Source organism: Octopus sinensis, linkage group LG15 (genome assembly GCF_006345805.1).
Source record: "Octopus sinensis linkage group LG15, ASM634580v1, whole genome shotgun sequence".
Taxonomy (NCBI): Eukaryota; Metazoa; Mollusca; class Cephalopoda; order Octopoda; family Octopodidae; genus Octopus; species Octopus sinensis.
Genome location: NC_043011.1, coordinates 43723712 through 43738711, shown reverse-complemented (window position 1 = coordinate 43738711; position 15000 = coordinate 43723712). Strand labels below are relative to the sequence as shown.

Sequence of the window (15000 nt, the reverse complement as noted above, 5' to 3'; positions counted from 1 at the left end):
ATACACATACACACATACATATATACATACACTGGCCTGCTCGCTTAGCCAGCGGGGGGGCATCATTTGAAGGCTAAAACAATGCGAAGCGCATTGTGACCAGTGATGTGTGTAGCAACATCTGATAGCCTGGTCAGTCATGGTGATCATGGTGATATATACATACACATATATGACAGGCTTCTTTCAGTTTCCGTCTACCAAATCCACTCACAAGGCTTTGGAGAAGATACTTGCCCAAGATGCCACACAGTAGGACTGAACCCGGAACCATGTGGTAGGTAAGTAAGCTACTTACCACACAGCCCCTCCTATGCCTATATAAATTGTTTAATTTTTAATTGTTATTTATATTGTTTACACATTGTAAAACCCATTGTATCATCCTGTGTTTGTCTTTTATGTTGTTGTATGTCTTTTAATGTAATTTTATGTGATCCCTTGTGGCCAATAAAAGAATAAATTATAATAATAATTATTATTGTTGTTGTTGTTGTTGTTGTTGATATGGCATTGAAACTTGCAGAATAGCCAGTACATCACACAAAACGCTTTGCGACATTTCTTCACGCTTTAAATTCTGAGTTCAAATTCCACTGAGGTTATCTTTGCTTCTCATCCTTTCAGGGTCAACAAAATAATCACAAGTCCAGCATAGTGGTCAATGTAATCAACTAGCTCCCCACCTCCCCTAAAATTTCAGGCCTTGTAGCCTATTTCCTGTCAGTATTTATTACAATGGAGGAAAAAAAAAAAACACCGTAAATATTACCTCAAAGGTAACAGAGAAGATTTGCACCAATGATTCTAGATATCCGTTTCCAAAGACATAAAATGTAATGAGATCTTTATTTTTGATTTTTATGGAGATATAAATAACTCAGAGACGTTTGCGTGGAAATATTTTCCAATATTTACAAAACATTCAACAGGGTAGAATATAATATGAACAAAGAACTTGAAATAAAATCTCTAAGAATATAGCATCCTCATTTAATGTCCGTTCTCCATGCTGGCATGGGTCAGACCATATATATATATATATATATTCACACACATACATTTACATATCTACAGATAAATATATATATACATATCTATAAATATACATATGTATATATACATATATATTATACAGACATGAATGTATACATATATATAAATATATGTATATATATATATGTGTCTATATATATATAGTAAAAAGAAGAAAAATAGCATGGCAAGATTTTGGTTTTGTAGATGAATTTATGTACATATATACTCATATATATATATATATATATATATATATATATATATATATATATAATATATATATATATAAATATACATATGTATATATATATATATATATAATATATATATATATATATATAAACACACACACATACATATGCACATAGATATACAGTTGAGCATTACAATATATATATTTGATCATACACACACGTTTAACATGAGCTGCACATAGATATAAAACTGAGCATTCAAGCAAGAAAAAAAGGCAAAAAGGAATACAAAAAAAAAATATTCGAATCATTTTTTACAAAAACGTTTTTAAATATGAAGTGGCAGTTTTGTATATTTATTCAAACATACACAAACCCCACCCCAACAAAAAGGACATTCCTTTCTTTCTCTCTCTCACTCTCTCCCTCACTTTTTCTCTTTCAGTTAGTCTTTACATTTGATATATATATATATATATATATATATATATAAATATATCAGGCATGTGCCACCTAGGTAGGTAGGCAGTGCCTACCTTGAATAAAATACACTGATAGCAACATTTACCTTTTATGGCAAAACATGCATCTAATTCAATAAAATTATGAATGTTACTCTGACTACTATGCATAAAATACAAAATATTTTATTCTTTTGTAGATTAGGTATGCATAATTCACCCCTGCTTTTCAATCTCTGTATTAAAGCTATGCATAGTAAAGCTGTAGTACACCAGCTGTGTACACTCCTACAACACCGTTTTCTTTACAAGCTATAAAGGCAGAAGTAAATCAGCTTTCAACTCAGTTGCATGCTGGTATTTCATTATTTTTTGTGTATTTTACCACATAAAGGTCACCAACTGCCTACCCTGAGTAGTTACTGATGGCACGTGCCTGATATATATACATACATATATATCATTATATTTTGTATCTTTTCATTTGTCTTTATGTTCTGGCATTTGCAGAATTTCTTGCAGAATTTCTTAGTGGTCAGACCATATGGGGTCTACATTTAGCATATTAGGAGTCCACCTAGTAGTCATTCCTCTTATTTGTATGTAATATAATTTTCTGAATCTTCAGATTTTTTCCAATATGCTAGGTCACTGGTTTAAATTGATATTAATCTAATTAATATCAATTTTTACCCTTATTAATTAAATTTACATATATATATATATATATATATATATATTATATATATATATATTATATATATATATATAATTATATATATATATATGTATATGTATATGTATGTATGTAGATAGATAGATAGATAGATAGATAGATAGATACACACATACATATATGTATGTACCATATATTTATATAAATATATTTATATATTTATATATATATATATGCTAAGAAGAAACTTTATAAAATGATTTGTAAAATATAATTCTCAAAAAAAAAAAAAGAAAGAAACACCCACAAAATCACAACACATGTAAAATATAACAAAAATTTTCGGTTGTGAAATTAAAAAATATATATATATATATAAATATACCCAAATATACAATAAAATAATGATTCTTGATTTTGATTGGTTTGTCATTTGTGATGTTTGAGACCAAAATAAGGAGTTTTACACAGGGGACAAGGCCATTGGGTTGGTATACAGTCCATTAGTATGTTTACAGAGTTATCATGAGAGGCGTGCATGCATGGCTGTGCAGGTAAGGGGTTCACTTTGTCAGCATGTAGATCTAATATTATTCCTGCTCGGCAGCAGTAGAAACGCCTTTTAGCATAGCCATGCACTGACTAACACCTTGTCAGTAAAATTTGGTAGATGGAAACTATGCTGAAACCCATTTCAAATCCTTTACTCTTTTCCTGATATCTGATGAGATGGGTCTGTCCTGCATGCCCATGAAACTTAAAGCCATATGAAGCTGAGTCAAATTGTTATGAAGCATATATATATATATCTATATCTATATATATATATATATATATATATATATATAGAAAGAGAGAGAGAGAGAGGAAGAGAGCGAAAGAATTACCCATCAGAAGAATTCACAGAGAAACTAGCAACATATAGTAATCACAGACATTAAATACTGATCAAAGTGGCTAGCTGTTAACTGGAACTTAACTGATAGCCAATAAGGTATCTGCGAGGATAATATATCCCTCCAGACTCACTTTTACACACACACACACATACATATCAGCTAGTGAATGTAAAACTTATACATGAGCTATTGTAAGTTTCATGTTTGGATATACAATAGATAGATCGATTGATCGATCAATAGATAGATAGATAGAAGGAGACAGCCAAACAGACAGATAGATAGATGGACAGATAGACTGACAAGTGGATAGACAGATAGATAAATAGACACACACACACACATATAGATAGATAGATACATACATACATACATACATAGAGATACATATAGATATAAACATACACACACACACACACATATATATATATATATACACATACATACAAATACATAAAGTATTAAGGAAATAACTGTCAGGAGAGAGCAGGCGGATTCTTGACACAAATATTGACAAATGTAGAGTGACAGAGTGTACAATATTCCAAGAAATGGTACCAGAGCTTACTCTTAATATCCAAATACATGCGAAAGACAATATAAATGTGAGAAACCTGAGGTATGAAAACCAAGTACAATGTGCCTGTGAGTGTGTGTGGGTGTGTGTGTGTGTGTATGTGAGTGTGTAGTGTTTGTTTGTTTGTGAGGCAATTATCTCTAAACTGGTGCATTGAATAAAAATAACTGGTGATATTTATTCTTCCAGAATAACACATATAATCTCTTGTCACGCCACGGAAAAGGCAGCGAAGCGGAAACATTCAACCAATAATAGTGTTCACAATACTAAAAATAATATATGTAAAATTACATGAAAATAATACAAAAAAAAATAAATAACTGTAAAACAGCAGTTCTTGATCTTTGTGAGATATTTTCGTAAATCGAATAAATCTTTGTGACTTATGTTGGTTGATGAATAGGCCTATGTGACTTATTTTGATAAATTAATAAACTTTTGTGATGATTATTTTAAAAATATTTAAATACAAAAACACTAAAAAAATTTTAATAAAAAATGGGGTGCATTTGTTATGCAGTAATTGTTGTGTAGTGGCCTTCATGCCTTCTGTGGTTTAACATATTCATGGGGTAGTTTTATAACTTATCAAATATTTTAAAATTAAAAGAATTTGTCTTTCTGACAACTTCCAGATTTGTAACTTTGTAACTCATTGGTTTTAAACAGCTGATTGGTGTGAGTATTGGTGTATGTTATCAGGAGGGGTGGTCACTACATGTTTGTGCATGTGTGTGTGTATATATATATTTATATATATATATAAATATTTATATATATATATAAATATATCATCATCACCATCATCGTTTAACGTCCACTTTCCATCTAGCATGGGTTATTTATATATATATATATATATATATATAGATGCATGCACACACACACACACAACGTTTTCTATCCAAGAGAGTGTTTCACTCCAATATTTATATGTTATTGTTTATAGCTTTGTACGCTTTGAGCTCTAGTTTTGAAAGATTTATTTCGTGTTCTCTTACATGTTTAACAACTTTGGTATTAGCAATACGTGAACATACATATATATATCATATGCATATATATATATATATATATATATATATAAATCTATATGCTATAATATATGCATATGAATATATATATATATATATACATATATATATAAAATAGTGTACATTTAAACACAAGGGAAAACTCCTTTACCCTTTAGTGTTTAAACCGGCCATATCCGGCCAAAATATTCTACCTATTTTATGTTCAAACTAGTCATATGGTCATTCATAGCTACCTTATTGTGTCATTTGAAAATAAACAATAACATCATTGAAATCTCAAAGCCATGAAATGATGCAAGATTAATTTTACATGGTGTGAACACATAAGCTTTACATTTGACAGAATAATCTGAATGCTAAGGGTTAACAGGTAATTTTTACATGCTAGAAGAAGCAGTCAAAATGACCAAAACCACATTTAAGAGCAATTTTTGAAGGGAATGAAAAATAACACACACAGTAAAAGTTTTTATTTTTCATTCCCTTCGAAAATTGCTCTTAAATGTGGTTTTGGTCGTTTTCTCTTGTGTCTAAATGTACACTATTTTATATTGAGACTATGTTGTCTATTGACTTTTTATACATGCTTGGCCACTGGTAGTGAAATTTCTAAAAATATTCGCCACCCTATATATTTAATGTATCATCATCATCATCGTTTAACATCTGCTTTCCATGCTAGCATGGGTTGGACGATTTGACTGAGGTCTGGCGAACCAGATGGCTGCACCAGGCTCCAATCTGATCTGGCAGAGTTTCTACAGCTGGATGCCCTTCCTAATATATATATATATATGATGATATATATATACATATATATCTATATATATATATGTATGTGTATGTGTGTGTACATATATGTATGTATGTATATACATATGTGTGTGCATTATAGTTAGGAAGACTAGAATAGATGAGAAATGTATGGCAGTTAGATATAAAGGAAGAGGTGGCAAGAAATGTTAAAAAAAAATAATAGACAGGTGTGGGAGGAAGGTGAGGGTGGAAGGATGAAGATAAGTAATCGGCCTTATATGTGCGTGAGCGGGGACGAACGAACCGGGGTGGGGACCAGGCAAATATTGCCAAATTTTGGTATCAGGCTTATTTTGGCCTCAACAGTACAATTTTACCACAAAGTTCATTCTCGATGCCATTGGGCGGTATCACATATGTTTCATTATTTCGTACTGGACTTACTTGTATGAGGTTCTGGTTGCTGGCAAAAAGATCCCTAAGGGACCATATTCCAGGCCTTCGACTCTTACCCTGCATTGTATAAACAAATATTTCTTCAATGTTATTAACTAGATTCTTCCGTACTTCTGGATCGATATGATCTTCGTCGATGTCTGTGTGAAACAACGACGGCTCATCTAAATCTTGCTCGAAACAATTCTGCAGAAACGGCTTGCAGGAATGTTTCAAAACTATGAAACAACCTAGAAAAATATTTAAAAAAAAAAAAAAAGAAAGGAAGAAAAAATTAGAAATTGAATAAATAAACAAATATCAAAATTTTTGGTGGGATTTGTTTTGGAGAGTAAGAAAGGCCTATTTCTGGTGAACCAACTTGTGCTCTGAGACAGGAAAGGCCTATTTCTGGTGAACCAACTTGTGCTCTGAGACAGGAAAGGCCTATTTCTGGTGAACCAACTTGTGCTCTGAGACAAGAAAGGCCTATTTCTGGTGAACCAACTTGTGCTCTGAGACAGGAAAGGCCTATTTCTGGTGAACCAACTTGTGCTCTGAGACAAGAAAGGCCTATTTCTGGTGAACCAACTTGTGCTCTGAGACAAGAAAGGCCTATTTCTGGTGAACCAACTTGTGCTCTGCGACAGGAAAGGCCTATTTCTGGTGAACCAACTTGTGCTCTGAGACAGGAAAGGCCTATTTCTGGTGAACCAACTTGTGCTCTGAGACAAACAAAGGCCTATTTCTGGTGAGCCAACTTGTGCTCTGAGACAAGAACCTTCACCTGGGACCTTATAACTAACGACCAATTACAGTGATTCATTAACTGTGGTTTGAAACTGCTCTTTAGCGTTTAAACCAGCCGTATCCAGCCCAAATATTCTATCTGTTTTATATTCAAACTGGCCAGATTCAGCCTCTCACACCAGTCCTACAATGTCATTCTAGAAATAAGTGGGGGCACATGGCTTAGTGGTTAGGGTATTTGACTCATGATCATTAGACTGGGTGACATGTCGTGTTCTTGAGCTGGCACCAATGAGTAACCCTGCGATGGACTGGCGTCCTCTCCAGGTGGGAAATATATACATCATGGAAACTGGGAAACATGCCCTTATGAGCCGGCATGACTTTTGTAGAGGCACATGGCTTAGTGGTTAGGGGTGTTGGACTCATGATCATAAGATTGTAATTTCAATTCATGATAAAAGATACAACCGTTATAGAGGCAGTGCGTGCAGTTAGTACTGGACACAAGTCGAAGGGGAAAGAAACCACAGGGAAAGCTGGTGCATGCGCAAAATAAAGGAGTTTAAACGTGCGTTGCAAACTGACGTTAGAGGTCTGTGCTTTTGTCTTGGCATCTGAGGGATGTTAACATTGCCAGATATTTGGAATGTATTAGGGAAGCAGTGGAGGCACATGGCCTAGTGGTTAGAGCAGCGGACTCGCGGTTGAGGGATCGTGGGTTCGAATCTCAGACCGGGCGATGTGTGTGTTTATGAGCAAAACAGCTAAGCTCCACGCAGCTCCAGCAGAAGGTAATGGCAAACTTTTGCTGAGTCTTTCGCCACAACTTTCTCTCACTCTTTCCTCCTGCATCAAGCAGCTCACCTGCGATGGACCGGCATCCCATCTAGGTGGGGAACCTATACGCCAATGAAACCAGGAAACTGGCCCTTATGAGCCAGGCGTTGCTTGAGAAGGAACAAACAAGCAGGCAATAACCGCGGTAATGGTCAACATGGCATTGGTACCTGGCCGGTCTCTAGTCTCAAGAACAGCACATTTTCTGATCATCAGGGAATTTGTTGTCCTATGGCTTATATTTGAAGGGTCAGTGAAAGGGTGCACCATTGTGAAGATCATGTATAACTGGTCCCGATTATGCATTGTGTCCTTGAGCAAGACACTTCATTTCACATAGCTCCAGTCCATTCAACTGGCAAAAATTAATAATCCTGTGACCAACCAGCATCCTTATTTCTTTACTGCCCACAAGGGACTACACACAGAGGGGACAAACAAGGACAGACAAACAGATTAAGCCGATTATATCGACCCCAGTGTGTAACTGGTGCTTATTTTATCGACCCCGAAAGGATGAAAGGCAAAGTCAATCTCAGCGGAATTTGAACTCAGAAAGTAGCAGCAGACGAAATACCTATTTATTTACTACCCACAACGGGCTAAACACAGAGAGGACAAACAAGGACAGACACACGGATTAAGTCGATTATATCGACAACAGTGTGTAACTGGTACTTATGTAATCGACCCTGAAAGGATGAAAAGCAAAGTCGACCTCGGTGGAATTTGAACTCAGGACATAGTGGCAGACAAAATACCGTTATGCATTTCGCCCGGCATGCTAACGATTCTGCCAGCTCGTCACCTTAATAATCCTGTGACCAACCAGCATCCTATCCAGATGGAGAATATACATGCCATGGAAACCGAGAGTCAGCCCTTATGAGTCAGCATGACTCCAAAAGGTAACTTTACTTTTATTCTAGAAATAACAATCCCATTAATGGAATCTTGAAGCTACGAGATTAATTCAAAACAAGGCGAATAGATTAGGCGCAGGAGTGGCTGTGTGGTAAGTAGCTTGCTTTCTAACCACATGGCTCTGGGTTCAGTCCCACTGCATGGCACCTTGGGCAAGTGTCTTCTACTATAGCCTCGGGCTGACCAAAGCGTTGTGAGTGGATTTGGTAAACGGAAACTGAAAGACGCCTATCGTATATATGTATATGTATATATACATATGTGTTTGTGTGTCTGTGTTTGTCTTCCCAACATCACTTGACAACTGATGCTGGTGTGTTTACATCTCTGTAACTTAGCGGTTCGGCAAAAGAGACCGATAGAATAAGTACCAGGCTTACAAAGAATAAGTCCTGGGGTAAATTTGCTCAGCTAAAGGCGGTGCTCCAGCATGGCCACAGTCACATGACTGAAACAAGTAAGAGAGAGATTAGCTTTACATTTGACAGAGTAATCTGAATGCTAAAGAGTTAATCAGGTACCTGTTAACGACAGCCAGGTGGACTGATTGGTGGACAGTGGTCTATGGCCTGAGACTGAACCACATCAGTCGGGTACTAATTGCAATCAGTTGATGTTGGTGTGTAATGTTGGTGATGGTTATGATGATAATCAATGAAGATGATGATGATGATGACTGCTATGGCAGCATTACCCAGGGCCAGCCCTAGGGTTGCTAGCACCCCGAGCAAGCTGAACTTCAGTGTGTACAAGCCGACAGTCATGGAAATTTCCTTGTCTTTAGTACATCATACCCCAGGTGATTGCCTAAGTTGTCAATACCTTGAGCTGGCCCTGGCACCACCATCAATAGAATATACAAAGACAAAGATAAAAACAAAGACAGAAAGAGAGAGAGAGGGAGAGAACTTACCTGTGAGAAGTGACCAGTGGGCCTTATGTCCCCTCTTCAGACACGGTTGGTAGTTTTTGTCAGAATCATAACTGATGACATTAGTTAAGGAATAAATGTGCAGACATAAATATATACAGTAGTAGTAGTAGTAGTAGTAGTAGTAGTAGTAGTAGTAGTAGTAGTAGTAGTAGCGGCAGTGGTGGCAGTGGTGCCAGTAGTAGTAGTAGTAGTAGTAGTAGTAGTAGTAGTAGTAGTAGCAGTGGCAGTAGTGCCAGCAACAGTAGTAGTAGTAGTATTTTGAAGTAACTTTTTGTGGTCATTCAGCCTGGCTAGAAACAAATCTCTGTTCATTCATTTCTTCGTGCCTTCTTAAAGAGAAAATAGGAAGGACACATTGGATACTGTAGTCTTAGATACTTATTATGTCTGATGGTCACAGCTGCATCAAAGCCTGTGGTTAAACAACAACAACAACAACAACAACAACAACAATAGTATGAGGTAAAGGATACGGCACAAGTATGAGATATCCCTGCAGGAGACATTCCCAGATGACGTTGAGACAAAGTTTAGCCGTGTCAACCACTTGGGAGTAGCAGAATTCTCGAGCGAGGTCTTCCATAAAGTAAGCTGTTTGAAGGAAAACAAGAAGGAAAGAAACAAAGAAATATTAGATAGCATGACTTGTTTTACTTGTTTCAGTCATTTGACTGTGGCCATGCTGGAGCACTGCCTTTAGTCGAGCAAATCGACCCCCGGGATTTGTTCTTTGTAAGCTTAGTACTTATTCTGTCGGTCACTTTTGCCGAACCACTAAGTTATGGGGACATAAACACACCAACATCAGTTGTCAAGCGATGTTGGGGAACAAACACAGACACATACGTAGATATCATAGATGTATATACATATATACATATATATACACTTATATATATATATATATATATATATATATATTTCTGTGTGCAGGTGACATGTATGTGTGTCTGTGTGTGTGTGTATAGAAATACATATAATTATAGTATATATATATATGTGTGTGTGTGTGTGTGTGTGTGTGTGTGTGTGAATGTGTGTATGTGTATCATTATAATCATCATCATCATTAGTTAATATCTGGTTTGGATGACCTCACAAGAGCTGGCAAGAGTGTGACCCGCACCAGGATCAACAAAAAAAAATTTACCCCAGCCTGTGAAAAATAAATATCATTTAATATAAAAAAATATTTAAATGTAAGCTGTTATAAATTTCATGCTTGGATAGAACAGTAAGCATACGAGGTTGTATAGCATGCCATATACTATCTGTAATTTTTCAACCTTAACATAAACACAGCTGGTCTCTTGCTCGTGTTTTTTCTCATTGTTTCTCACTTTTTTTCAGAGAACAGCAGTGTTAATTTTGTAGCTGAATAATTGCAGGGCAGGATAGGCCAATGGCACACTCACTATACAAGCTCGTCTGATTACTGTACTACTGCTACCAAAGCATGAAACTTAAAGCAGCTGACTTCTAAATCTTGTGCTTCTTCAATGATATAAATATATTCTCTTTTTATTTTTTTTTTCTATTTTACTTGTTTCAGTCATTTGACTGCGGCCATGCTGGAGCACCGCCTTCAGTCGAGCAAATCGACCCCAGGATTTATTCTTTGTAAGCCTAGTACTTATTCTATCGGTCTTTTTTGCCGAATCGCTAAGTTACGGGGACGTAAACACACCAGCATCGGTTGTCAAGCAATGTTGGGAGACAAACAGACACACAAACATATACAGACACATACATATACATATATATATATATATATTATATATATATATATATATATACACATATATACGACGGGCTTCTTTCAGTTTCCGTCTACCAAATCCACTCACAAGGCTTTGGTCGGCCTGAGGCTATAGTAGAAGACACTTGCCCAAGGTGCCACGCAGTGGGAATGAAATTGGAACTATGTGGTTGGTAAGCAAGCTGCTTACCACACAGCCACATCATCATCATCATCGTTTAACGTCCGCTTTCCATGCTGGCATGGGTTGGATGGTTTGACTGAGGACCATCGAGCCAGGAGGCTGCACCAGGCTCCAATCTGATCTGGCCAGGTTTCTACAGCTGGATGCCCTTCCTTACACTAATCACTCCAAGAGTGTAGTGAGTGCTTTTTACATGAAACTGGTACAGGAGCCAGTCAGGTAGCACTGGTATGGATCACATTCCAATGGCACGTTTTATGTGCCACCAGCACAGGAGCCCGTGAGACAGCACTGGCAATGACCACACTCAAATGGTGCTTTTTACGTGCCACCAGCACAGGTGCCAGTCAGACGGTGCAGGCGGCGAGCTGGCAGAAACGTTAGCACGCCGGGCGAAATGCTTAGCGGTATTTCGTCTGTTGTTACATTCTGAGTTCAAATTCTGCCGAGGTCGACTTTGCCTTTCATCCTTTCGGGGTCGATTAAATAAGTACCATTTACGCACTGGAGTCAATGTAATTGACTTAATCCGTTTGTCTGTCCTTGTTTGTCCCCTCTATGTTTAGCCCCTTGTGAGTAGTAAATAAATAGGTACTGACATCAGTCATGACAATGATTTCACTTGACTCAACATGTCTTCTCAAGCACAGCATTTTTCCCAGTGACTGACAAATACTCTTAAATGGGCCTGCTATACAACACTGGTATAGGCCACAACTACAGTCTCACTTGGCTTGCTGGGTCTTCTCAAGCAAAGTATATCTCCAACCCTCGCCATATCGCAGTTCACCTATCATGGTTCACCTATTGTGGTTTAGTATTTAAGCTTATGTCGATTCCTCTATGGTGTTGTTTAGCATTTATAATAAAATAAATATATACAAATTATAAAAATAATAATAAAATATAAACAATGCTGTTTCTTCTGCACGGATTTTGGTGTAGATAAATTGATAGATAGATAGATATGTTTCTTTATTAGCCACACAGGGCTGCACACAGAAGGAACAGATTACAAAGTAGAGCTTTTCTTTTTGGGGAGAAAAAAAAACTGGGGTAGGTTTTCGATCAAAAGGGATCATAAAAGAAAAAAAAAATGATCAATAAGAATCGTGTATCCCAGAAATGTCATGATGTAAAGTTTAAAGGGGAAAGCAGATAAGGTTTATTCATGGGAAGAAAAGCCTACGGAAAAGACCACGGTAACCTCGGTCAATAATGTCACATGTTTACACGTTTGTTTGCAAGTAAGTAACCCTCTGTTTTAAATTTTTCCGGGTTCATAGGATTATGCTCAACGTGGCTTTGTCATTCATATGTGCCATCCTTACTACATTCACCCATCTTTTTTTGAAACGTTCGCTAGACAAAACTTGCCTCTCTACTCTCACTTTCCTTTTCAAGTGATACTTGAAGAAGTTGATGAGAGATTGATCAGAGAGGAAAGTGTTTGTCTCCAATCCTTTCAGATGCGTCCACCAGATACATTCTAGATAGATAAATAGACAGAGAGAAAGAGAGAGAGAGAGAGAGAAAGGGGGATATATATATATATATATTATAGATAGAGAAAGAGGGGGGATTATATATACATTATACATATATATATATATACATATATATATATTATATACATATATATATATATATATATATATATATATATATATATATAATATATATAATATATATATATATATATATATATATATATATATAATATATATAATATATAATTATAGATAGATAGATAGATACATAGATATACTGACCTGAAAACAGTTCTCCTTGAATGGTGTATCCTTTCTGCTGACCAATGTTGACCAGTCGATCAAGTGAAAAACTGTCCATCTTCCAAAGACGTGCACCCATGTAGAGGGCCGCAAAGCCACACCTGAAAATATTCTCTTTTGTTTATAGGAAGGTCCAAGAAATGCTGAGTTTTTTTGATTTGTTGTTGATATATCAATGCATTGCTACTGATGTGTGGATATGAATCTAGGTATGTGTGTGTGCGTGTGTGTGTGTATGTGTGTGTGTGCGTGCGAGTGTGTATGTGTGTATGTGCATGTTTGTGTATGTGTGTATGTGCATGTTTGTGTGTGCATGTATATATGTGTGTGTGTTTGTGTGTGTATGTGTGTGTTTGTATGTGTGTGTGCGTGTGTGTATGTGTCTGTGTACGTTTGTGTGTGTATATGTGTGTTTGTATGTGTGTGTTTGTGTGTGTGCATGTGTATGTGTATGTGTGTGTTTGTGCGTGTGTATATGTGAGTGTTTGTATGTGTGCGTGTATGTGTGTGTATATGTGTGTGTGTTTGTGTGTGTGTGTATGTGCATGTGTATGTGTGAGTGTATGTGTGTGTTTATGTTTATGTGCATGTTTGTGTGTGTGTGTGTGCATGGTGAAGGGTAAAGAGTAACAAGCCCCTTTGATCATAAATGACTATAGGATTGCACCTAGAAAGTTTCCCTACAAGGCACAAGTCCAAGCACGGTTGTTTCTGAAAGACCAACAGCTGCCCATGCACACCAGCCTCCCCTCTCCACACCACCGATGTTATCCAGGAGAAAGGCAAAGGGGCCGATACAGCTTGGTACCAGTGATGCTGCAACTCATTTCTACAACTGAGTGAACTGGAACAATGTGAAATAAAGAGTCTTGCTCAAGAACACAACATGCAGCCTGGTCCAGGAATCGAACTCACTTCTTCATGATTGGGAACTCGGTACTCTAACCACTGAGCCATGTGCTTTCACATCCACATGTGTATATGTATACATGTATGTACATGTGCACATGTATGAGTATATATATATGTGTGTGTGTGTGTGTGTGTGTGTGTGTGTGTGTGTGTGTGTGTATGTAGGCAAGATTGCATGAGAAACAGACAGACAGACAGAAAGATGGATGGTTACTTTAGAAAGTTGCATCAGAGACTTTGAAAGAGGTAAACCTCTTTTCCCAGTAACAATGTAATGGACTGAGAACTGGACAGTTGGCAAAGATTATGTCACTGACCACTTGATAGCCAGGTAATTTATCACTGACCATTAGAATTAACATCGGTTACGTGACTGACCACAAACCAAACAATTTGTTACTGACCAGTAGATCAACATGGGTCATATGACTGACCACAAACTGGACACAAGACTGAGACTGACCAACTGACCACATGAATAATTACTTGGTTAGTTAGTTGAGCGTATTGAGTATTACAAGACATGGAATCTAAAGGTTTATGAATAAAGAATAAAAGTCATTCTCTAGAAAATACTTACTGGGGTCCCTTTTGTAACACCCCTTCAACTGAATGTCCAAAGGAGAGGCACACGGGTCGTGGCTGAGATGAATCTGAACCATTACAACTACTGAAGCAAAAAAATAAAGAGAAAAAAATTAAAATGTTAAAAAAATTTTGATTTTTCAGTTAAAAATTGTGTAAATTAATTAAAAAATATTCACTGATAATAACAAAGTTTCTTAAAATGTATAGAGAAATTCAAAGGATTGTTTTGCTCCAATGGTA

At 36.5% G+C, this 15000-nt stretch overlaps 1 protein-coding gene across 7 annotated transcripts in view; it reads right to left on the bottom strand.

The window, feature by feature from the left end:
• The window catches only part of LOC115219839 (UPF0692 protein C19orf54 homolog), a 77127-nt gene that overhangs the window by 27466 nt on the left and 34661 nt on the right, over positions 1–15000 (bottom strand). For 3 of the 7 annotated variants that reach the window (XR_005002236.1, XR_005002238.1, XR_005002239.1), the window contains exons 4-8: positions 14753–14842; positions 13240–13361; positions 9998–10115; positions 9504–9574; positions 6094–6327 (exon numbers count right to left, since the gene is read on the bottom strand). Coding sequence is in view for 4 of the 7 variants with exons in the window: in XM_036509671.1 (XP_036365564.1) it covers positions 5990–6327; positions 9504–9574; positions 9998–10115; positions 13240–13361; positions 14753–14842 (739 nt within the window). In the remaining 3 variants the exon portion in view is untranslated. Of the gene's footprint in view, positions 1–5697; positions 6328–9503; positions 9575–9997; positions 10116–13239; positions 13362–14752; positions 14843–15000 lie in introns of those variants that run through there. The other 4 variants (XM_036509671.1, XM_029790125.2, XM_036509672.1 and 1 more) reach the window with 2 other exon arrangements.